The sequence below is a fragment of the Heteronotia binoei genome, chromosome 1 (genome assembly GCF_032191835.1).
Source record: "Heteronotia binoei isolate CCM8104 ecotype False Entrance Well chromosome 1, APGP_CSIRO_Hbin_v1, whole genome shotgun sequence".
Classification (NCBI taxonomy): domain Eukaryota; kingdom Metazoa; phylum Chordata; class Lepidosauria; order Squamata; family Gekkonidae; genus Heteronotia; species Heteronotia binoei.
Genome location: NC_083223.1, coordinates 4,095,894 through 4,121,229, shown reverse-complemented (window position 1 = coordinate 4,121,229; position 25,336 = coordinate 4,095,894). Strand labels below are relative to the sequence as shown.

Genomic DNA, 25,336 nt, shown 5'->3' with positions numbered 1-25,336 from the left:
CTAATATGCAAAGGAGTTCCTGATACAAAAAACGCCCAGGACAGTTCCCATAGGAAGATGCCAATGTAAGGATCTCAAATGCATCTATCAAATGTGTGTTCCTGCCCATCCATAGTCACATCAGTCGTAAACTCTGATCTAGACTGATTTAGATCTTCCTAGGGATAGCCCCGTGGTGCAGAGTGGGAAGCTGCAGTACTGCAGTCCAAGCTCTGCTCATGGCCTGAGTTTGATCCCGGCGGAAGGTAGCCGGCTCAGGTTGACTCAGCCTTCTATCCTTCCGAGGTCAGTCAAAGGAGTCCCCAGCTTGCTGAGAGGAAAGTGTGGATGACTGGGGAAGGTAAGGGCAAACCACCCCACAAAAAGTCTGCCGTGAAAACATGGTGGTGTGACGTCACCCCAGAGTTGGAAACGACTGGTGCTTGCACAGGGTGACTACCTTTACCTTTTAGCAATAGGTATGTATGCATTTTAGCTCTGGTATTCATTGTTGTAACGATGGGTTAAAGGGGTTGATGGTTTTAAACCCTGGTTTTATTGCACAGGTTTTATTTTGTTAGCCACCTTGGTGGGGGCCCTTGTGAGGGGCCGAAGGGTGGGATGCACATTTTGCAAAATAAATGAAATATATAAATAATAAATTGCAACAGATAAAGCTTGTTGGAATGGACCGTGGGCTGTCACCTGCACAGCAAAATGCTGATCGGGTGAGTTCTTAAAATAAACTCTTTTGTCTTGTAGGTCATCTGTCTTGCGTTCAAACCAATCGGTTGGACTAGATCCCCCGTGACTAGATAGCGGGCACACACATTATCTTTTCCTGCCCCCGCGTGGACCGAGATAACGTTTGGGAGGAAGTGGTGCAGAAAAAAAAACAAATTGAGCTCATGTCAGCCGCATCTGCCCTAGAACCACAACCCAGAGTAGGAAAACCATCTCTTGCTCTGCGATGGAAAAGAAGGCTGTGATTTCGTAAGTATAAAAGGAGGCAGCAGCCGGGCTCAGGAATACGTTTTAAGGCACAGAGATACTCACAGCACCAAGGAGAAAAAGTATCTCAGAAACGAGACAATGGCAAGGAGTCGTAAGAGATCTTCCTCGCTGGTAAGTGCACATAGATGGTCAATAAGATATGCATAGGCATTCAATAACATTAAAACGCTTAGAACAAAGCAGGAGTCAAGTGGCACCTTTAAGACCAACCAAGTTTTGCTCAGAATGTAAGCTTTTATATGCATGTGTACTTCTTCAGACAATGGAATGGGGTGCAGTGAGCAGAACTAAATATAATTGGTGGGTCGTGGTTAAGAATGTAAAGTGATGCAAAGTTAGAATCCAGTGGCAAAACAGTGTAATAAACAAACTGAAAGACCATTTGGTCTGGATAGCATTTGTGTGGGAAACCAATAAAAGGTAATAAAAGTTGCCTGTTAATTACCCTCACTGAGTATAGCTATGTATCCACAGTATTCCAATGTATTTCTCTTTTAGAATAGTGTATCAGAATGTTTTTTTGTACTGACATACTCAAATAAGGGATATTGGCTGTTTATCTCATTACATATACTTAACCCATTTTTACTATATTTTAATGTATCCTTTTTTTTTCTAATAGCGAACCAGAATGATGTTTATAATGTATAGAAGGATGTTTGTAATGTATGCTACATGTTAAAAAGCAAATTAGGTGGACAAGAACATCGCTAGGAAATACATGTCCTTTTGTTTTACCTAGACTTGTAGCAAGAGCAATTAACAGGCAACTTGCATTACCTTTTATTGGTTTCCCACACAAATGCTATCCAGACCAAATGGTCTTTCAGCTTGTTTATTACACTATTTTGCCACTGGATAACTTTGTATCACTTAACATTCTTAACCACGACCCACCAGTTATATTTAGTTCTGCTCACTGTGCCTCATTCCCTCGACGGACATATGCATGCATACGAAAGCTTACATTCGGAATAAAACTGGGTTGGTCTTAAAGGTGATACTGGACTCCTGTTTCGTTCTGCTGCTTCAGACCAAAACCGCTGCCCACCTGGACCTATTACAAGCTTAGTAATGTTATGCTACCATGTTCATAACTAACACCGGCTTCTTAAGAGCAAGAATGTTTGCTAACAGGAATACAATAGGGGTTGACATTTGGTTATTCTTTTTATCTTTGCACCGTCACCATTGAGTTTCTACTTTTGTCAATATAAACACACACACGCAGAGGCGATTTTAGATTCAGGTGGATAACTGTGTTGGTCTGCAGCGGGGCTTCAGTCTGAGTCCAGTGGTACCTTTAAAACCAACAAAGTTTTATTTTGGGTATAAGCTTTTGAGTACATGCACATTTCTTGGGGGAATTTAGCTCTTAGTTCATTAGTTTATTATGCTAGAAGTCTTCCTTCTGCATGCAAGATTTTTGAAAAGTATGCATTTTTATCCAGTTCCCCAAATTCTCTGCAGCTGGTCGCTGCCCCTACTACAGTAGATGTGAACTACTTAAATATATATATATATATACTTAAATATATATATATATATATATACTTAAATATATATATATACTTAAACTACTGTGAACTACTTAAATACTGTGAACTACTTAAATACTGTGAACTACTTAAATATATATATGCATACTTATATATATATGCACATACTTAAATACTTAAATATATATACTTAAATACTGTGAACTACTGTGAACTACCTAAATACTATGAACTACTTAAATACTGTGAACTACTTCTATATATATATTCTGGACTTCCTTTTGAGCCTTGAGGATAAGGCTAGTCTTAACTAACTGTGGATGCAAGATGGTTATTTCCATGTGGACAATCCTTTGAAATATACAGGTTATTTTCTCCCCAAAAGGCTGTGCTCTTTCTAGCACTTGCACTGAGCTTGCTTATTAACTGGATCTTCAGCAGAACCTCACCAAGACTGCGGCTCTTGTAGGAAGAAATGTGAGAAAAGCAGAACTGGTATCATTGTATCGATGAGTGAACTAGCTGTCCCCTGTGTGGGCAAAGTAAGAGAACCTCCTAGCTAGCATTTATTTCCATACTCCGCTACTAAGCAAGAACATTTGAATCCTAGCACCCCAAGTTTTAATTGCTGATCACCATTTCTAGCCCAGCGCTCAAATTTTCATTATGATTCTTTCCCCCCTCCCCATTTCCCAACAACTTTATTTAAGATTTCCACAGCAATACAATTGACAGTATTATAGTTTTTTTGCCAAAAACACTAGAATCTTCCAATTATATCTTCAATTCCATTATGATTCTTGATTTTAAAATCACAGTGGAAAAGCAGAAAAAGTCCTTTAGCATAAATTGTTCTGAGCCGTACGACACAATAATGCAACAATTCAACACGTTATTGACAGAGGTATTTTGATGTCTCTTACCGGCTTCTGATGGCCGCTTTTGCTAATTTATGTCCGAGGGGTCATTTTGCAAAGACCCTCTGCAAAGACCAAGAGGTTGTTCCGCAAAGTCCCAAAATCTTGCCTTCCCCCTTTCAGATCCAGTGGTTCTTGCTGATGCTGGTGCTGATTAATACAGTCTACGGAAGAGCAATAAACTCCAAAAAGATCAAGCAGATTTCCAGTGGACTTCAGAGTGAGAACTGTCCAACTCACAAAGACTCCAAGTTCCCTGACAGCGTCAGAGTTCTGCTACAAATCATTCCCACAAACCGAAGCCACGACAGGCCTCAAGATGTCGGGGACAGATCTCTCTCTCCGTGGGATTACAGGTAGTCTATACATGTCCCCATTGTCTAGGGTTGCCACCTTTGGGGTGGGAAATACCTGGAGATTTGGGGGGCAGAGTCTGGGGAGGGAAGAATTTGGAGAGGGGTGGGGCCTCCGCAGAGTTGTAACTCAAGGTCATATTCTTCCTTCCCCTCTTCTGGTAGGGTTGCCAAGTCCAATTCAAGAAATATCTGGGGACTTTGGGGGTGGAGCCAGGAGACTTTGGGGGTGGGGCCAGGAGACATTGGGTGGAGCCAGGAGCAAGGTTGTGACAAGCATAATCGAACTCCAAAGGGAGTTCTGGACACCACATTTAAAGGGACCGCACACCTTCAAATGCCTTCCCTCCATTGGAAATGAAGGATAGGGGCATCTTCTTTGGGGGCTCATAGAATTGGACTCCCTGGCCCAATCTTTTTGAGACTTGGAGGGTGTTTTGGGGAGATGCTATGCTGCAACCTTGGTGCCTCTACCTCAAAAAACAGCCCCCCAGGACCCCAGATACTCAGGGATCAATTCTCCATTATACCCTATGGGAATAGCTCTGCATAGGGCATAATGGAGCGCCCACCAGACATTTCGTCCCCCCCCCACCCCGCTTTCTGATGACTCTGAAGCAGGAGGAGGGCCTCCAAACCAGGGGATCCCCTGCCCCCACCTGGGGATTGGCAACTCTACTTCTGGAGCCAAAGTTTGTAATATTAGGGGTGTTCATTATCCTGGTTGAAATGAGCCCCGTGGAGCAGAGTGGTAAAGCTGCAGTACTGCAGTCTGAACTCTCTGCTCACGACCTGAGTTTAATCTCAGCGGAAGCTGGTTCAGGTAGCCGGCTCAAGGTTGACTCAGCCTTCCATCCTTCCGTGGTCGGTCAAAGGAGTCCCCAGCTTGCTGAGGGGGGAAGCGTAGAGGACTGGGGGAGGCAAGGGCAAACCACCCCGTCAAAAGTCTGCTGTGAAAACGTTGTGAAAGCAGGAGCCGTGAGCAGAGAACTTGGACTGCAGTACTACAGCTTCACCACTGCATCACGGGGCTCTTATATCTCTGCTACCTAATCTTAAATAGGTACACAAGGTCTCATTTATGTCAGATCTGGCCCTCATGAGTTGGATACCCCTGCTTTGGATAGTGAGCTATATGACAGAGTGTTAAAGCTGCAGTACTGCAGTCGGAGCCCTCTGCTCACAACCTGAGTTCAATCCCAGCGGAAGCTGGTTCAGGTAGCCGGCTCCAGGTTGACTCAGCCTTCCATCCTTCCGAGGTCAGTAAAATGAGTCCCCAGCTTGCTGGGGGGGGAAGTGTAGATGACCGGAGAAGGCAAGGGCAAACCACCCCGTAAAAAGTCTGCCGTAAAAATGTTGTGAAAGCGACGTCACCCTAGAGTCAAAAACAACTGGTGCTTGCACAGGGGACCACCTTTACCTTTTACCTTTTTACCCTAAATGCAAAAGGCAACAACATGATACTAACAGATCATTAATGAGCAAGGGTAATACCAGCAAAACAAACAGCAGTGCCCAGCAATGTTCCCTCTGAACCATGTAGTCTTGTGAGCAAAAATTCTGCTTTGTAAGCTACCGGCATTAAAGTTGTGAGCTGCTGCATAAAACAGTTTGCTCGGGTGCTATTTTTCCTGAGTGTAATGTACTGAGTGATGAGACGTTTTAAAGGCAACATGCTTTATTCAGTGGTACATTACAAGAGAGAGAACACGCGGGTTGGGTCCCGCTTATATACATTCCCCGGAACTGCCCCCCAGTCCAACCAGTCCAAACCTGGCCAGTCAAACTTCCCGCCACAGATCTTGATGGGCGGGGCGTCTAGCGAGCTACATCCAGGGACCCGTTGGTTTCCCTGGGCCGCCTCTGTAGCGGTCACCATGCGGCACATTAGCTTATGTTTCAAGACATAACACTGAGCTAAGACAAGAATGTGTGAGCCGGAGGCCAAAAATTTGTGAGCTAACTCACACTAACTCAACTTAGAGGGAACACCGCCAAGCTATAACTGACTCGTTCCTGACGGGACCTGCCATTTTGTTCTGTGAAGCCTTACCCTCTCTTTTGTGTATCGACTTACAGGATCAACGAGGATTCCTACCGGTTCCCCCCCGCGATCGCCGAGGCCAGCTGCCGCCACCATGCCTGCCTCAACGCCACAGGACAGGGTCTGAACTACGGCCTAAATTCTGTTCCCATTCAACAGGAGATCCTAGTCCTCAGACGTAGGCGGACAGGCTGCCGGCAAACCTATTGGCTGGCGAAACAGATTATCACGGTGGGGTGTACCTGTGCCTTTCCTACCACCCATACCAATACCGACCTCGGGAAGGACGGACAGAACTAGAGGGACTCAAAAAAGACCGACTGTGGACTGAATCAGTAGACATGCTCATCGTAGACCGGGATGACAGAAGACAAATCCTGCCATTCCCGAGGGGATCTGAAATCAGGCCAAGGAGGGGATTCGGAACTTTTAAAAATCCAGTTCTCTTAGACGATGACATTGTCCTGTGTGTCAGAGTTAAGACCCCCAGCTCAGTTTACTATTATATTATAATTATTATTTTCAGGGCTCTTTTTCTAGCAAGAGCTCCTCTGCATATTAGGCCATGCCCCCTGATGTAGCCAATCCTCCAAGAGCTTAGAGGGCTGTTTGTACAGGGCCTACTGTAAGATCCAGGAGGACTGGCTACATCAGCAGGGCGTGGCTTAATATGCAGAGGAGCTCCTGCTAGAAAAAGAGCCCGGATTGTTTTACACTTGTGAAAAATTTAGAATAATAATTGTTATTATTGTGAGCAGGGCTTTTTTTTGAGCACGAACGCACAGGAACGCAGCCCCGGTCGGCTTGGCTTCAGGGGGAGTGGCCTACTATGCAAATGAGTTCCTGATGGGCTTTTCTTAACCCAAAAGCCTTGTGTGAAACAGTGGTGATGTCAGGGGGTGTGGCCGAATATGCAAATGCGTTCCTGCTGGGCTTTTTCTGCAAAAAAAAGCGCCCTGATTGTGTGCAAGACACTTTGAGGGTTCTTCCTCCGCAGTTATATTTTATTGGGATTTTAAAATCTGTGGCAGAAGCCAACATTATTTAATTCCCTATGTGAATGACGCATTGTGACTCCTTGGTTGTAATATTTTAAGGCTTTGCGACGGTTCTCAGACAAGTATTTATACTCTCAAAAGTCATATTTATGCTCCTGTAAAAGCATAGGCTCAGAGAATTTGTAATTATTCAGTAACGTATGCAATCAATAAAAGCACAGAAACATTGAGCTGTCTTTGTTCTTAGTGGTAGAAAAGAACCGCAGAAAGGTGCAATTTAGAATGCGAAACTTTTTTTGGTAACACTTAAAAAATGAACCGTAGCTGTTAGGGTTTTGCTCTGTTCTTTCTTCCAGAGCAACTATCCACATGTCTAGGTACAGAAAAGCATTTTGCACTGGGTGGGGTTGCCAGTGAGGCTACTGGGGTTGCCTCCAGCAGGGGACTTTTCCATGCACATATAGCGGGCAGGGTGACATCACCCGGATGTGCCATCGTCGCACCGGTGATGTCATGCACCAGCCGCTCTGGGTGTTTTCGGGAAAACTCTATGGTTTTCCTGGACGCTCTAGCAATTCGGGAGGGAAACTCTATGGTACCATAGAGTTTCCCTCCCAAATTGCTAGAGTGTCCGGGGAAAACCATAGAGTTTTCCCAGAAACGCCCAGAGCAGTCGGTAAACAATGTCACTGGCATGACGGAGTCACTTCTGGGTGATGTCATCACACCAGCGACATCGTATAGGGATGTTGGTCCCACTGTGGACCAGCGGGTTAGGAACCCCCAAAGCAGGAGAACCCCCACCCTGCCCAGGAACTTGGCAGCCATAGAGGTTACTGGGGGGGGGGGCAGAATGGGAGGGTAGAGTTGCCAGATCCAGGTTGAGAAACTCCTGGAGATTTGGGGATGGGGCGTAGGGAGGACAGGGAACTCAGTGGGGTACTATGCCATAAAGCTCACCCTCCAAAGCTTCCATTTTCTCCAGGGGAACTGATCTCTGTAGTCTGGAGAGGAGCTGGAATTCGAGGAGATCCCCAGGTCCCACCTGGAGGCTGGCATCTCCAGCCCCTGGGCTCCCAAAACTCCCTCAGAAGCCCTACTGTCTAGCAAAAGAATGGGACTGCATGAACACTTTGGTTTCATACATTCCACCAAATGACTTCTCATGAGAATTCACTTTTGAGAGTAGGAAACCACAGACAGCATTTCGGTCTTCCAAGAATGCTAGTCCAAAACTGCTTTTTTTAAAAAAAAGAAAGAGTCAACACCAGACATTTGAAATGTGGGACATTCTTTTGTTTTGAAATGTCACCAGCAACTAGCATCTCTTCAGAACAAGCACACATCCACATTTCTCCCCTCCTACGTGCAACAGTGCGGTCGAACTGCTGAGGCAGCCTGCCCTACATTCAAGGTGTTTCTGGTGGAGGGGACCCCAGAAAGCTGGCAGCGGGGCGCTTGAGAGAAAGCCAAGCAGGAGCAGAACTCCGGAACCTATGAAACTGTGGTCTTTCTTTCTCTCTCTCTCTCTTTCTCTCGTTTTTTTTCTTTCCCTTTCTTTTTTCTCTTTCTTTCGCTCTTCCTCTCTCTCATTTTCTTTTTCTTTCTTTCCCTTTCTCTCTCTCTTCCTTTCACTTTCTTTCTTTCTTTCTCTTTCTTTCTTTCTTTCTCTCTCTCATTTTCTTTTTCTTTCTCCCTCTCTTTCTCCCTCCCTTTCTCCCTCCCTCCCTCCCTCTTTCTCTTTCTTTCTTTCTTTCTTTCTTTCTTTCTTTCTTTCTTTCTTTCTTTCTCTTTCTTTCTTTCTTTCTTTCTTTCTCTCTCTTTCTCTCTCTCTTTCTCTCTCTCTTTCTTTCTCTCTTTCTTCTCTGTCTACCCCCCCCCCCCGCAAATACTTGCTTCTGGGCTCCACTGTTCAAACCCCCATGAGAATTTTGCTGAACTGTAAGCTTTGACAAGCTTTCTAATATTTTCTTCCACAAAAGGGGGGGGGGGGAAATAACCCGAATGTATAAAGCAGACGGATTGAAATCTTCCTCATGCCACTGTGGCCACCTAGGAGAAAGTAATCTAAAAAGTATGATGGGAGTCATTCAAGAAGCATTTTAAGGTAGACTCTGAGCTGATATTATTTAGTACACCTTCTGGCGATGCCAGGAATGTGTGACATATGCAAATGAGTTGTGTAAAAGCGGAAATCTCAAGGCCCCACCTTGAGGCTGGCAAGCTTATATGCCTTCCTTCCTTCCTGACTTGTGGCTCTCAAACATCTGATGTTTATTCTGTGTGGCTCTTACATTAAGCAAGTCTGCCCACCCCTGCACTACAGCCACCGTTCTCCCTTACAATCAGGGTTCCTTCTGCTTCTGCTTCTTCCTCCTCCTCCTCCTTCTCCTTCTTTTTCCTCCTCCTCCTCCTTCTTCAGAATATACAGGAATGCAGTTCCAGCTGGCTTGGCATCAGGGGGTATGACCTAATAGGCAAATGAGTTCCTGCTGGGCTTTTGAAAAAGCACGGTGTGAAACAATTGTGACATCAGGGGTGTGGCCTAATATGCAAATGAGTTCCTGCTGGACTTTTTCTACCAAAAAATGCACCCTGCTTAGAATTAATAAGCAGAACCAGCTCTAGATAGTCCAGGGAGGCTGCATCTTGTCAGATCTCGGAAGCTAAGAAGGGCCAACCCTGGCAGGTACTTGGATGGAAGAGAACTCCAAGGAATACCAGGGCTGGGACGCAGAGGCAGGAAACATCCAAGCCACTTTGGAAGAGTTGAATTTATACCCCGTCGCTTACTTGGAGTCTCAGAGGAGCTTACAATCACCTTCCTTTCCTCTCCCCGCAGCAGACACCCTGTAGCTGGGGCGGACAGAGCTCTGAGAAAACCGTGACTGACCCAAAGTCACCCAGATGGCTTCGTGTTGAGTGGGAATCAAACCCGGTTCTATAAGCTGGCTCTATAAAAGCTTTCACCAAGAATTAAACTTGTTGGTCTTAAAAGTGCCACTTGGTGTAGTGCTAAAGTGCCAAACTCTTATATGGGAGAATCAGGTTTGATTCCCCACTCCTCCACTTGCACCTGCTAGCATGGCCTTGGGTCATAAGAACACAAGAGAAGCCATGTTGGATCAGGCCAATGGCCCATCCAGTCCAACACTCTGGGTCACATAAGAACATAAGAGAAGCCCTGTTGGATCAGGCCAATGGCCATCCAGTCCAACACTCTGTGTCACATAAGAACATAAGAGAAGCCATGTTGGATCAGGCCAATGGCCCATCAAGTCCAACACTCTGTGTCACATAAGAACATAAGAGAAGCCCTGTTGGATCAGGCCAATGGCCCCTCCAGTCCAACACTCTGTGTCACATAAGAACATAAGAGAAGCCCTGTTGGATCAGGCCAATGGCCCTTCCAGTCCAACACTCTGTGTCACATAAGAACATAAGAGAAGCCATGTTGGATCAGGCCAAAGGCCCATCCAGTGCAACACTCTGTGTCACATAAGAACATAAGAGGAGCCATGTTGGATCAGGCCAATGGCCCATCCAGTCCAACACTCTGTGTCACATTAGAACATAAGAGGAGCCATGTTGGATCAGGCCAATGGCCCATCCAGTCCAACACTCTGTGTCACATAAGAACATAAGAGGAGCCATGTTGGATCAGGCCAGTGGCCCCTCCAGTCCAACACTCTGTGTCATATAAGAACATAAGAGGAGCCATGTTGGATCAGGCCAGTGGCCCCTCCAGTCCAACACTCTGTGTCACATAAGAACATAAGAGGAGCCATGTTGGATCAGGCCAGTGGCCCCTCCAGTCCAACACTCTGTGTCACATAAGAACATAAGAGAAGCCATGTTGGATCAGGCCAACGGCTCATCCAGTCCAACACTCTGTGTCACATAAGAACATAAAAGAAGCCATGTTGGATCAGGCCAACGGCCCATCCAGTCCAACACTCTATGTCACACAGTGGCCAAAAAAAATTATATATATATACATACACACACACACTGTGGCTAATAGCCACTGATGGACCTCTGCTCCATATTTTTATCTAACCCCCTCTTGAAGCTGTCTATGCTTGTGGCCGCCACACCTCCTGTGGCTGTGAATTCCACATGTTCACCCTTTGGGTGAAGTACTTCCTTTTATCCGTTTTAACCCGACTGCTCAGCAATTTCATCGAATGCCCACGAGTTCTTATATTGTGAGAAAGGGACAAAAGGACTTCTTTCTCTACTTTCTCCATCCCATGCATTATCTTGTAAACCTCAATCATGTCACCCCGCAGTCGACGTTTCTCCAAGCTAAAGAGCCCCAAGCGTTTTAACCTTTCTTCATAGGGGAAGTGTTCCAACCTTTTAATCATTCTAGTTGCCCTTTTCTGGACTTTTTCCAATGCTATAATATCCTTTTTGAGGTGCGGTGACCAGAATTGCACACAGTATTCCAAATGAGACCATATTCCAAATGGGTCAGCCATAGCTGTCGCAGAGTTGTCCTTGAAAGGGCAGCTTCTGGGAGAGCTCTCTCAGCCCCACCCACCTCACAGGGTGTCTGTGGAAGATAAAGGATATTGTGAGCTGCTCTGAGACTCTGAGATTCAGAGTGGAGGGTGGGTTATAAATCCAATATCATCTTCTTCTTCTTCTTCATCGGGGGTGGCCAAGTCTGCTTAATGTAAGAGCCACATAGAATAAACGTCAGATGTTTGAGAGCTGCAAGATATGAAATTCAGATGTTTGAGAGCCGCAAGATATGAACATCAGATGTTGGAGAGCCACAAGACAGGGAGGCAAATAAATGGGGGAGGTGGAGGTGGAATGAAAGCAACTTTAAGTGCATTCTCCAAGCCACCAGCTTGGCTTAGATTAAGTTATTTAAAGAGAGAAATGCCTTCTCCAAGCAGGCCAAAAGGGCACACAATATATGTCAAAGAGCCACATGTAGCTCCCGAGCCACTGTTTGGCCACCTCTGTTCTATATCTTCTTCTTCTTCTGTTTTCCTTTTCTCCTCAGCCATCCTGCTCCCCACAAGGGCCTCCGTGAACAAGAAAGCAGATCTCAGCCTAGGAAGAAATTCCCTTTGCATCACCCAGAGCTTGCCAGGATCTCTCAGCCACAAAAGTTTTTGGTTTGCTTATTTGCATTTCAGGTCTGGTTTTGAGTCGTCTGACTCCATAAAGCTTTGACCTGCCTACAGGAGCTTCTGGCAAAAGGCTAGAGCCAGTTCCACATCCCCTGACCTGGATGGCCCAGGCTAGGCCGATCTCGTCAAATCTCAGAAGCTAAGTAGGGCTAGCACTTGGACAGGAGACTGCCAAAGAAGTCCAGGGTTCCTATGTGGAGGCAGGCAACAGCAAGCCACCCCTGAACGTTCCCTGCCTTGAAAACTCTTTGGGTTTGCTGTAAGTCGGTCACAACTCCAAGGCACTTCCCACCACCACCACCACCACCACCACCACCAGTTCAACACCATCGCCCCTCTGGGTGTTTTTACACTGACAGTTTGTGACTCTCTATCACCGCATTGGAAACTCACCTTTTACATTACCTAACGTTCTCACAACTGCTTTGCATCGTTGCTGCCCGAAGCATCTACATTTGTTTCAGTGAGATGGGTTCTGGCGCTGCTGCTGCAACATTTTTCTCAAAACTAGTTTTGATCTGGTCCTTTCTCTACAGGCGTTTCAAACTTGGATTGTAGAAGTTTTCATGCGTTTTAAAAGACTCCTCCAAAAGCCACACGGTGCAGCAATTTGCATGAGAACTGACAGCACTTGAAATTTGTACATATCATTGCTTGCCTCAGCTTGTAATTTAAATTTGTATTGTTTTTTGCAGTGTTGACACGAATTCCAAGCAATCGAATACATTTAACTAAGCACTGGTATTCCGGCTGCCCTCTGATCAGAGATCACCCCCCCCCCCCAAAAAAAAAAAATTGAAACGCTTTCAGCAGGAAATATAGAAGTTTGGCTATGCAAAATGAGTGCAGCAAATCCACAAATGTAAAAGGAAAATAATTAAAGCGGAACGGTGGCAGGCGATTTGAAGACTCTAAAACTCTGGATCAAACTGAATGTAAAAACACCCGCAAAGTCAAGGAGATATGGAGTTGGGCGTGAACGTGGCTACAAGCCAAACACTGGCTTGCGTCCAACCTTGCATTTCCTGACAGAACAGCGTTGGCGGAAATGTTGTGTGTGGCAGTTTCTGATGATTCCCCTCCACATCTGAAGTTCATCCACTTTGTTTCCACTATGCTGCTGAGGGGCAATTGCCCCTCCCCCAGTAAAAAAATTCACATGGTGCCGGGGTTGCCACCTTTCGGTAGGAAAATACCTGGAGATTTTCTGGGGGGAGCCTGGGATGAGTGTAGGGTTGCCAGGTCTAATTCAAGAAATATCTGGAGACTTTGGGGATGGAGCCAGGAGCAAAGTTGTGACAAGTGCAATTGAACTCAAAAGGGAGTTCTGGCCATCACATTTAAGAGACCGCAAACCTTTTAAATGTCTTCCCTCCGTTGGAAGCAATGGATAGGGGCACCTTCTTTGGGGGCTCATAGAATTGGACCCCTCTGGTCCAATCTTTTTGAAACTTGAGGGGGTGTTTTGAGGAGAGGTAGCAGATGCTATGCTGAAGAATGTGGTGCCTCTACCTCAGAAAACAGCCCCCCCCCAAGCCCCAAATAGCTGCAGATCAATTCTCTATAGATGACAGCCTTTCAAATACTTGAAGATGGTGATCATATCACCACTCAGTTGCCTCCTCTCCAGGCTCCAAGGAAGGAGAGCCCACCACCTCCCGAGGAAGCCTGTCCCACTGAGGAATCGCTCTAACCATCAGGAAGTTCCTCCTAATGTTGAGCTGGAAACTCTTTTGATTTAATTTCAACCATTGGTTCTGTTCAGACTTTCTGGGGCCACAGAAAACAATTCCACACCATCCTCTAGATGACAGCCCTTCAAGTATTTGAAGATGGTGATCCTATCACCTCTCAGCCACCTCCTCTCCAGGCAAAACATCCCCAGCTCCTTCAACCTTTCCTCATAGGACTTGGCCTCCAGACTCTTCACCATCTTCGTTGCCCTCCTCTGGACCCCTTCCAGCTTGTCTATATCCTTCTTAAAATGTGGGGCCCAGAACTGAGCACATAGTCCTAGGTCAGGGAAGGCCAAACTTGCTTAACATAACAGCCACATAGAATAAATGCCAGATGCTTGGGAGCTGCAAGATACGAACGAGAGATGTTTGAGAGCCGCAGGACAGAAGGGAGAGAGGGGTGAGAAGACAACAACTTTAACTTTAAACGCATTCTCCAAGCCTCTGGCTGGCTTGGCAAAGTGATTTTAAAGAGACAAATGCCTTCTCCAAGCTAGCCAGCGAAGCAGTGGGGGCCACATAATATGTCTGAAAGAGCCACATGTGGCTCCGAGCCACAGTTTGGCCCACTCCTGCTCTAGGTGATCTGGTTTGGGTTACTGGCTATTCCACCACAATGGTGGTTTGTCTTATGCAGGGGCTGTTTTGTAGAAAAATAGGTGGCGGAGCTCATTAGCATAACTCATTAGCATATGTCACTCCCCCCCCAACCAAAAGCAACCGGATGCAAGAAAGGAGAGCCCCGGTTGGCAAGGCCTGCTTAGACTGGCTAGAGATCCAGCCAGCCCAAGCAGGCCTCGCTCACCTTAGGACTCTCCTTGGCTGCCCCCCCCCCAGTCAAAAGGCCAGTAAGCCACCTGCCGCCCCAAATCACATAAGAAGTGGAGAAAGGGTGGCGTGGACTTCTCCAGGTGTTAATGAGGGCTGCTGGGGGTGTGGCAAAGCCCCTGGTGGCTGGCTGGCTGCCTACTCTCCCAATCCAGGGATTATTATGCAGCTGCACCTACTATTCAATGGACAAGGTAGGTGGAGAAGAAGAGGGGGAACCCTCAGAAAGGTTCAGGAGCTGCGCTCCCGTGAGCTCCTGCTGAATCCGAGGCCTGGTCTTATGGATTTACATGGAAGTCTGAGAAATGCGACAAAGTTTGAGTTATCTCAACCTCTTTTGGAAAGTGTCCTCCTTGCATAGTAGCTTCCGGATCACCCCACCGGTTTAAGATGATTAAGCAGAAGTGATTGCACAGATGAAAACAAGCACTGCAGCCTCCAGACGGAACAGCCTATCACTGAATAAAGAGGAGGAGGTTTGGAGTTATGCAGAAGGTTATGACTGACTGTACACAGGTGTAAGGATAAACCTTCACAGTGGCGACCCGGACCCTAAATCTAGGGCAGCAAGATTCCCGTGGCAAGTTTGGGAGACAATACTACAAAAGCTTCGAAACTGTTTAGCTCGTATTTTTAACCAGCAACCCCAAACACCACAGCTAACTTAGCAAGCTGCATGATGCAAACTGAAAGTTCAGCAAACTTAATGGGTTTTTTTCATATGCCACAGTTTCCTGGCTGCAAAAATTTCAGATTTGCATTTGCAAAACCAACGAATTGGGGGCTTTAAAAACCCCTGAAAATAAAAACGGAAAGAACTGCGTGCAGATAGGGATGCGGAGGGAGATATAAGATCTCCACTTTATGTAAATACATATAGAATTAGGTTTCTGCAAGCAACCATATACAACCAAACATCGTTCTAGTGTTTTATCTTTCAAGGAAAGAGATGACTTATAAAAGATTACAGACACTCCAAATGGTATATTGCAGAGGGGTGGAAAGAGGTCCCCAGGTATGCAAAAGTATGAATTAGCTTGACATCTGCATGTATAAAATGTTGGTGTGAATTTAAACTGCTGTTTCAGAAGTTCGGATGAAGTTCAGACACTGAATGATTTCAGTGTCATTGTTATCAGTAAATGGTGTCTGGACACTTCACTTTGCAATGTACCCTCCTTTAGCGGGCTTTTGCATTCTTTTAAACTTATCATGGCACAATTAAAGCTTACTGAGTAGATAAACAGATACCTACTCAGAGTTATCTGCAACCTTGCTTTTGTAGGAATATTTTACTACAAAAGATGTGAGATTTCAGCTAGCTGGGAGACCAGGTCCTGATGAGTCCTCTTTCAAAAGTCCTGGAAAGGGCCCTGCCCCCTTCCCGCCTTTTTCCTCACAGAAACCATGGCTTGAAGGAGGGCAATAATGCTGTGGTTGCCCAGCAGTGGCCACTGGGGACATTTGTTTCTTAAAGCTACAGAAGCTGCTTCTTTTATGGCCGCCTCATGTTCTGTCAGTCGGTGTGAGTCCCTCCTTCAAGAAGAGTGCAGTCTGACTGAACAGGGCTCACTTCACAGGACGGTTGAATTCAACTATCTTTCCAGAGCAACAAGATTCCTAAATTAAATACATTGGTCAAATTCAAATACATACCCTTCAGCAAGTTGACCTTTTCAATTCTCCCATAGTTTTTGGACTAACCAGACAGGTAAGGCCCTCATTTTCAAGGCACAATATTCATGTCTTCCTGCTTCCGGAGAAGAACACACACAATCCACTCCATTTTCTCCACTGCTGTTTGTCTGGAAAATCTGACGTGACTTACAGAAGATAGACTTGGCTACCCCGTTCCAGTTCCAAGAAGTCAGCATAGACTGAGGGTTTCTTAGCCACAGTATTTGTGTTAGGCGCAGTTAAAAGATTTCCCAGGCTGAGTGCCGTTCAGAACCATCTGGAGCAGAACTAGAAATATTTCCAGCCCTAGATCCTTCCAGTCAAAAGTGAGGAGCCCCCTAAATTCGGAAGCCTGGTGTAGTCAATGCACAACTTCAACACCTGCAAGTCACAGCATTATGAAGAACTCTCTCTTTCAGAGAAATTTCTGAGGGACTTCTCAAATGAAATCTGAGGAATTTTGAGAGAAACCAGAAACTAAAGCAGCTATCCAAAAAGTCTTTAAGCTACTGAGGGAAAATACAATTCTAACAGGTTGCCACAACAATATCTAGATTGGTCTCACATTTGTCCACCCGGATTAGGGAATTCCCAGTCCCAAATACCCATCGCTGAGGAGTATGTGGGTGGGTGCTCTAGGAATTATCCAGAATTTCTGTGGTAAAGGCCTTAGAAATTAGGGGAGGCGGACTAGAGTGCTAACTAGGGCTCTTTTTGAAGCAGGAACTCCTTTACATATTAGGCCACACACCCCTGATGTAGCCAATCCTCCTGGAGCTACAGGGCTCTTAGTACAGGGTCTAAACTGAGGAGCAAAAATTTTACTTTGTGGGCTACTGGTATCAGGCCCGGCGCGTGGAGTTCTGCCACCCAAGGCAGACCCCCAACATGTCGCCCCCTCCACGTTGAAACTTGTGCATGCACAAGATGGCCGCTGGGCACTCAGTGCCACTTTTTTGGCTCTGAGGGTTCAGGGGGAAATCCTGTGCCATTGTTTCTTGGTGCTGAGGGGGCCTGAAGAGTTTCTCTGACCACTCAGCAACCAGAAACGATGCATCCCGCAAGAGCCAGCACCTGTGGCAATGGCCGAATATTGACTAATGGACGCACCGGCTCTGACAGGTATTAAAGTTGTGAGCGAGCGATTTGGCTGCTGCATAAATTAGTTTGCTCTGGGGCCATCCTTCCTGAGCTAAGATAAAAATGTGTGAGCTGGAGACTAAAAAACTGGGAACTAGCTCACTCTAGCTCAGCTTAGAGGGAACACTGGTGCTAACCAAAGTGATATCATATCCTCCCCAAGCACCGCCATCCCCAAAATTCTTAAAGGCAGAGGTAAGACCCCTAATGCTTGACAATATACATTGTGCTTTCATAATGAGGTAACGGCTACGCAGACACACACGCAATAAACTTATGTCACCAGAACCCTTACATGGCATAGTTTGAGATGTTAAAACTACCGATCTCAGAGATATGAAAACATGGTTGTTTGCAAGTTCTTGGGAATCTTTTTTTCTACTGCTGGTATTTCTATGAACAGGGTTGTTTTCCCACAACCTCTATTTGTGCTGCGAGAGAACATGCCCTTGGTTCTGCATTAAGAGCCCCATGGCGCAGTGTTAAAGCTGCAGTACTGCAGTCCTAAGCTCTGCTCACGACCTGAGTTCGATCCCCAGCGGAAGCTGGGTTTTCAGGTAGCCGGCTCGAGGATGACTCAGCCATCCCTCCAAGGTCGGTAAAATGAGTGCCCAGCTTGCTGCGGGGGGGGGGGGTATAGATGACTGGGGAAGGCAATGGCAAACCATCCCGTAAAAGTCTGCCGTGAAAACGTTGTGAAAGCAAAGTCACCCCAGAGTTGGAAACGACTGGTGCTTGCACAGGGGACCTTTCCTTTTTCCTATTTGTGCTGCGAGAGAACATGTTTCACCTATGCCCTTGGTTCTGCATTACATTTCTAGAACCTTCCAGGCAAAGTTATGTTAAGTCCTGAAATCTATTGGCTACTACAAAACTAAAAGCCAGTGTGGTGTAGTGGTTAAGGGCATCTGACTTCGATCAGGAGAGCTGGGTTTGAGTCTCCGCTCTGTATTTGGTCAATGACTGTGGAATAAATTATGTATGAGTCCCCACTCCTTCTCCACATGAAGCCTGCTGGGTGACAGCTCTCTCAGGAGCTCTTAGTCCCACCTACCTCACAGGGCGTCTGTTGTGGGGAGAGGAAGGGAAAAGAGATTGTAAGCCACTTTGAAACTTCTTGGGGTAGAAAAAAGCAGTGTATAAAATCTGGCTGGCCTGGAGAAGGCATTTGTCTCTTTAAATCACTTCTCCAATCCAAGCCAGCCAGCAGCTTGGAGAATGTGCTACAGTTAAAGTTGCTTTCTTTCCACCTCTCCCTCCCATTTGCTTTCCTTCCTTCCTGGCAGCCCTCAAACATCTGTTCATGTCTTGTGGCTCTCAAACATCTGACAATTGTTCTATGTGGCTCTTATGTTACGCAAGTTTGACCACCCCTGCCCTAGAATGCTGCAGGGGTCACTTATGAAACTCTTGGTAGCCGGGGTGGAATTCTAGCAGGAGCTCCTTTGCATATTAGGCCACACCCCCTGATGTAGCCAATCCTCCAAGAGCTTACAAGGCTCTTTTTCATAAGCTCTTGGAGGACTGGCTACATCAGGGGTGTGTGGCCTAATATGCAAAGGAGCTCCTGCTGGAATTCCACTCCTGCTTGGTAGCCTAACACAGTAGAATTACGTGAGCAACATTCAGTCACTGTGGTAACACCCTAAGTAAACAATAGATCACACCTGCTCCTAATAGTATCTTGTAGCTATCATGCCCCAGTAACCAAAGCTAGTCGAAGAATATTAAACAGATCAGTTGCTGCATTTTGTAATTTTAAAGAGATGCCTCCACTGTGAACTATTTCAGGGCCCCCCAACAATATTCTAAGCTGTGGAGTCTTGTTTTTCACAGAGTTTGCTACGTCATGGTGCGACCGAATTGTCCGGCGGTATAACCGGATGGGCAGGCCATCGAAATAGAGGGGCACCAAAGAAGAGGTACAAGGACTCCTTGAAGAAATCCCTTGGCGCCTGTCGCATCAACCATCACCAGTGGTCTGACCTAGCCTCAGATCGCAAAGCATGGAGACACACCGTCCACCAGGCTGTCTCTTCCTTTGAGAACGCACGCATAGCTGGTCTTGAGGACAAAAGGAGATTGAGGAAGAATCGCACTGCTACAGCACCAACCCCAAATCAGACTTTTCCCTGCAGCCACTGTGGCCGGACCTGCCTGTCCCGCATTGGTCTTGTCAGCCACCAGCGAGCCTGCAGCAGACGTGGACTACTGCACCCTTCTTAAATCTTCGTTCGCGAAGCCAAGCCGAGAGAGAGAGAGGGAGTCTTGTGAGCAAAAATTCTACTTCATGATCTACTGGTTTGATAGTTGTGAGCTACTGCATGAATCATTGTGCTCTGGGGTCATCCTTCCTGAGGAAAGATAAAAACGTGTGAGCTGGAGGCTGAAAAAGCTTTGAGCTAGCTCACACTAGCTCAGCTTGTTGGTCCCCGTTTTTACAAAGTAGGCAAGGCCAAGTGGGGCCTTTGCCCAGCACGGCTTCCAAGTGGCCACTGAAAGTATGACTGCTACAGATTTTTTAAAAAATGTTACTTTGTCAGCAGCTGTTACCACAGCACCAGTATCTTCACTGTGTGGCTGAAGGGAAGCTGCGGCAGCCATTTTGTGGCTGGTTCCACCTCCTGGGGCAGCCATTTTTATGGCGGCATCCAGAGCTTTTTTTGTAGCAGGAACTCCTTTGCGTATTAGGCCACACACCCCTGAGGTAGGGGACCCCTGGACTACCACTTCCCAGAAGGCTGAGGCAACAACCTGCCACGGTGCTGTTTTAAATCTCTCTACCTGCTCAGCATCGGACACAGGATGTGTGCAATCCCACTTTGTAGCAAACACACAGACTAATAAAGACTTCTGGAGAATTCAGATGCTTGCATGCTGTTTTGTATCATTCCGGCTGTAAGGATTTCCTGTTCCTTCCCACTCGAAAGAATTTCAGAACTTTTCATGGACTGTATTATGAACTTTATTTACTGAAGGAAGGAATTGTTGGAAGATTACTAATCCCTCTATTGGAAATTGTGGAAGCAACTGATTTGTAATGAATTGTAATTGTAATTTTTTTGGAGGGAAGGTACGATGACATTGTATGAACTGGTTTAAATTATATTGGGATTGAAGCATTTGTATTGTTTTTCAGCGGGACTGTTTGTAGCAGTATTTTTTTGCTCGCCTTCCCACTTTGAAGCCAACACACAGACTAATGAAGACTTCTGGAGAATTTAGATGTTCGCGTGCTCTTTTGTGTCATTCTGGCTCGCCCCGAGAAAAAGGGTTACATGGCTATCGCTGTGGACTAACACAGATGCCTGCAACCTTTTTCCAGGGGGAAAAATATATATATATATATATATATATATATATATATATATATATATATATATATATATATATAAACATAAGAGAAGCCATGTTGGATCAGGCCAATGGCCCATCCAGTCCAACACTCTGTGTCACATAAGAACATAAGAGAAGCCATGTTGGATCAGGCCAATGGCCCTTCCAATCCAACACTCTGTGTCACATAAGAACATAAGAGAAGCCATGCTGGATCAGGCCAATGGCCCATCCACTCCAACACTCTGTGTCACATAAGAACATAAGAGAAGCCATGTTGGATCAGGCCAATGGCCCATCCAGTCCAACACTCTGTGTCACATAAGAACATAAGAGAAGCCATGCTGGATCAGGCCAATGGCCCATCCAGTCCAACACTCTGTGTCACATAAGAACATAAGAGAAGCCAGGTTGGATCAGGCCAATGGCCCATCCAGTCCAACACTCTGTGTCACACAGTGGCCCAAAAATTTTATATATATATATATACACACACACACACACACACATACACACACTGTGGCTAATAGCCACTGATGGACCTGTGCTCCATATTTTTATCTAAACCCCTCTTGAAGGTGGCTATGCTTGTGGCCACCACCACCTCCTGTGGCAGTGAATTCCTGTGGCATATATTCTCTCTCATGTTACTTAGTGTCAAAATCATTCAAGTCAAGGACCAAGCTTCAAAACGAACACGCTGGTTTTGCAGTATCTTTTTGTCTGTAAATACATTTTAATCGCCTCAGTAACAAAACACCCATCACAAATATTTGGGCTTGTTTTAAAAGGCCCCCTCCCACGTCGCATAGCGAAGTTCGTGCATTACACCGTAGGCACCTAATTTAAGCATCAATTCACTGCGTAGCTGGAAGAACAGAGACGGGAAACGGGAAGTCACCCTTCACCGCAGTAGCGGACTCTATATCGAAAACGTTTTTTAACCATGGGAACGTGGTATGGAAATGTGGTTTGACACTCACAACCACCAATTTATTTAGGACACATTGACTGAAGTGGCTAACAAAGTAGGGGGAAAAAAAATTCCCTTCCACTGAAATAGCAAAGATAAAGGACACAACCACACAGGTCCTTTCAAAAGGCGGACTTTTAGTTCCTGGTTCTCCTCAGACATACCGAACTATGCTTAAAGACAAAATTCTCCCCGTCTAAATAGTTCTGATCAGCTAAGCTTTGCCAATATGTCAGGATGGGAGGGAGGGGAGTAGCTTTGACGCAGAGTAGATTCAAGTGGGGAGGGGGAGTCTCTGCTTTCCCCTCAGTCCCGGCTTAGATTAGGAAAATTATGTCATCCGACACCATGATCTGGTTGTCGTCTTGCATCTGCTCAAGGGCCATCTTCACCTCAGAAGATGAGAAGGGCTGCGGCCTGTCCTGGTTGAGGGACGTCATCAGGGTCTTCAGGCCCACCGACTGCGCATGAGCAGAGCGGAACACCTCCAGAAGGGCGGCCTTGAATTCCTTCAGCCTACACGAGGGGAGGAGACAACAGTGTTAACAATACACTCCCATCCAGCACTCACAAGCAGCTGCCTTGTCACAGTTTCGTGGTCATTTCGTTCATAATTCTCCAGCTAGGAAGCAAACGGGACCGGCTATTCCCTTATTGAACCTGCCCAACCCTGACGGTCATCTTCAGAGGCCTGTTTCAGGTGTCCCCACCTTCTGATAGTATGCGGGTGGCAAGCCAGGGCAGGGCCTTTTCGGTCATGGCACCAGAGCTCTGAAACTCTGCCAAGGGAGATTCGTCTGTCCCATTCTGCTGCTGTCTTCCACAAGCAAGTGAAGACTTTTTTTGTTTGGCATTCCCTCAACAATCCCTCCTTTCTCCCCCAATGTTTTATATGTATCCTGTATTTGTTTTATATGTCTTTTAACTCAGTTTTTAAACTCTTCTAAAAGTTGTTTTAATGAGGTTTTTTTGGGGGGGGGGGGCTGATTTCAATGCTTTTGCAACATAATTGTATAATGTATGTTTTAAACTGTTAGCCACTTCGTAAGGGCAAAAAGGCAGGATACACATTTTGTAAAATAAATAACTAGATAAGACCAGGCCCTATCCAATGCTGAGAAACTTTAGTCTGAGGTTAGCCCATTACACTAGGAAAGCCATAAGGACAATGCATCACATTTATTTCTTGATATCCTGTTTTTCTTCCCAGTTGACTCAAAGCAAGCATCGTTTTGCCCTCCTCCATTCTCTCACACAACACCCTGCTGAAGTAGGCCAGGCTGAGAGTCTGTGACAGGCCTAAGGTCACCCAACAAGCTACCATAGTAAAAGTGGGATTTGAACCCGGGTCCAACACTCCACCCACTATGCCACACTGAAAAGGGCATAATACCAGCTGTGTAAGAAATCCCATAACACCAAAAGATCGCCAGAGATCTAGAGATACCCTGGTTAGCGGCTGGAATTCCAGCAGGAGCTCCTTTGCATATTAGGCCACACCTCCTGATGTAGCCAATCCTCCAAGAGCTTACAAAAAAGAGTCTTGTCAGCTCTTGGGGGATTGGCTACATCAGGGGTGTGTGGCCTAATATGCAAAGGAGCTCCTGCTAGAATTCTACCCCTGAGCTGCATCCTGAAAGATTCTGATCTTCTGCTTTTACCAAAAAATGAACAAAACTTCGCAACACAACACACACAAAACCCTCAACCTACCCCGCCAGCCTTTCCCTCTACAAGATACTCACCTAGGTTCGGCCAACTTTGTTTTAGCCTCTCCAGTTTGCGGCGGATCAGGAGATTTTGGAGTCCGTGCCTGAACTGGAAACATCAAGGCAGAAAAGAGTGGTGTTAAAATGAGATGTAACCTATTATCTGTTCCTACAGCATTTCTGTGTTGTTGTTTTTAAAGAAAAGCAGCACACACCGGCATTAGAACACAGAACCTGAGAGTCCTCGGTTCAAGCCTCATTTGAGAAACGAAACAACTGCTTTGTGTTTTGACATCACACTAGCTGCATCCATGCCTTTTATTTATTTTATTCGATTTTCAGCCCGCCCTTCCCGTAGAAGAGGCTCTGGGCAGGTTACATCATAAAAACAATCAACAGTCAAAAACCAATTTAAAATACATAAAATCTAAAATCGCATAGTAACGATAGATACTAAAATCGCAAATTCTACCTCACAGACATGGCCTATTGTCCACGTCAAGCAGATCTTAAAAGCACTGGGACAGAATGAAGTGGGGAAGCCAGTAACAGTAGTTCAGTAAAAATTTGATGATGATGATGATGAAGATATTGGATTTATATCCCGCCCTCCACTCCGAAGAGTCTCAGAGCGGCTCACAATCTCCTTTCCCTTCCTCCCCCACAACAGACACCCTGTGAGGTGGGTGGGGCTGGAGAGGGCTCTCCCAGCAGCTGCCCTTTCAAGGACAACCTCTGCCAGAGCTATGGCTGACCCAAGGCCATGCTAGCAGGAGCAAGTGGAGGAGTGGGGAATCAAACCCGGTTCTCCCAGATAAGAGTCCGCACACTTAACCGCTACACCAAACTGACTCTCTTATTGCGTAAAGCCATTGGCCATTACAATTACAGCAACGTACAAGTTAAAAGCAGTCAAAGATTCTAAAGAAATACATTCAGGGAGGCTGATCACAAGCGATGCCCACTGCCTCAGCTGAAAGTCTGGCTAAAGAGTTCTGTTTTACAGGCCTTGCGGAACTGAAGCAGATCTCTCAGGGCCCACTATTGGTATTGTGCTACCGCTACACTAGCAGGAGTCCCCAATCTTTTTAAGCCTGTGGGCACCTTTGGAATTCTGACAAAGCATGGAGGACCCAGCCACAAAAAAGCTGCTGGTAAACGGCTGCCACAAGGGGGAGGAGCCAACCACAAAATGGCTGCCACAGCTTCCCCCTTTGGAAACGCCGTAGAGATACCTGTGTTGTGGTGGTGGCGGCTGCCCAAGCATTACTTTTTTTCAAAAATCAAATCTCTACCCAAATTTATAATATTCATTGTGTTTGAGATTTTGGATATGTACTTTGTATATGAAAAAATACATGTATATTTTGGGATGCTAAGCTCCTGGTTCGAGCTTCCCAACCCGACGGCCCACATTGGGGACACTCTAGCCATTTGGGAGGGGAAAAACTCTACAATAGGTACCACAGAGTTTTCCTCCTCCCAAATGGCTAGAGCATCTGGGAAAACCATAGTGTTTTCCCGGAAACGCCCAGAGTGGCCACCGGGTGACATCGCTAGTGCGATGACATCACTTCCAGGTGACATTACTCTGCCGCACGTATGAAGAAAGTCCCCAGCCGGAGGCTGTGAGGAACTTGGCAACCCTAAGCAAAAGCTCTATCTGACCTTGCCCGCTTTCTAAAAAAAACTCGGTGGGCACCAAGAAAGGTGCCATGGCTCCCACTGGCAGAACACTGAACAATAGCAACCGTTTGCAAATAGACCGCCTCATTCTCCGTGTAAAATCCAGTTGCAAGAGTGGCTGCTAACAATGCCACAACAGCACGACATCCAATACTGAGGGGGTGTAGCTGCTGACCACCAACTACAGTTCTGCGTCCAAGACTCCGAAAACCGCTGCAGCTGCCGCCAAAGTCGAATGCTCTACCAGAAAACAAAATTTTGGATTCCATGCAATGGTTCCTTCCAGGGCTTTTTTTG

At 46.1% G+C, this 25,336-nt stretch overlaps 2 protein-coding genes across 2 annotated transcripts in view; one reads left to right on the top strand and one right to left on the bottom strand.

Annotated features, from left to right (window-relative positions):
- The first annotated feature begins 1,071 nt into the window (after window positions 1-1,071).
- LOC132585495 (interleukin-17F-like) lies at window positions 1,072-6,106 on the top strand. The gene is made up of 3 exons (XM_060257440.1): window positions 1,072-1,104; window positions 3,533-3,765; window positions 5,842-6,106. Exons 1-3 carry the CDS (start codon window positions 1,072-1,074, stop codon window positions 6,104-6,106), a joined length of 531 nt encoding a protein of 176 aa, XP_060113423.1.
- A 15,281-nt stretch (window positions 6,107-21,387) lies between these two features.
- The window catches only part of MCM3 (minichromosome maintenance complex component 3), a 51,925-nt gene continuing 47,976 nt past the window's right edge, over window positions 21,388-25,336 (bottom strand). The window contains 2 exon segments of the mRNA XM_060263430.1: window positions 21,388-22,160; window positions 23,390-23,462. Of these exon segments, the coding sequence (XP_060119413.1) occupies window positions 21,962-22,160; window positions 23,390-23,462 (272 nt within the window). The 3' untranslated portion in view covers window positions 21,388-21,961.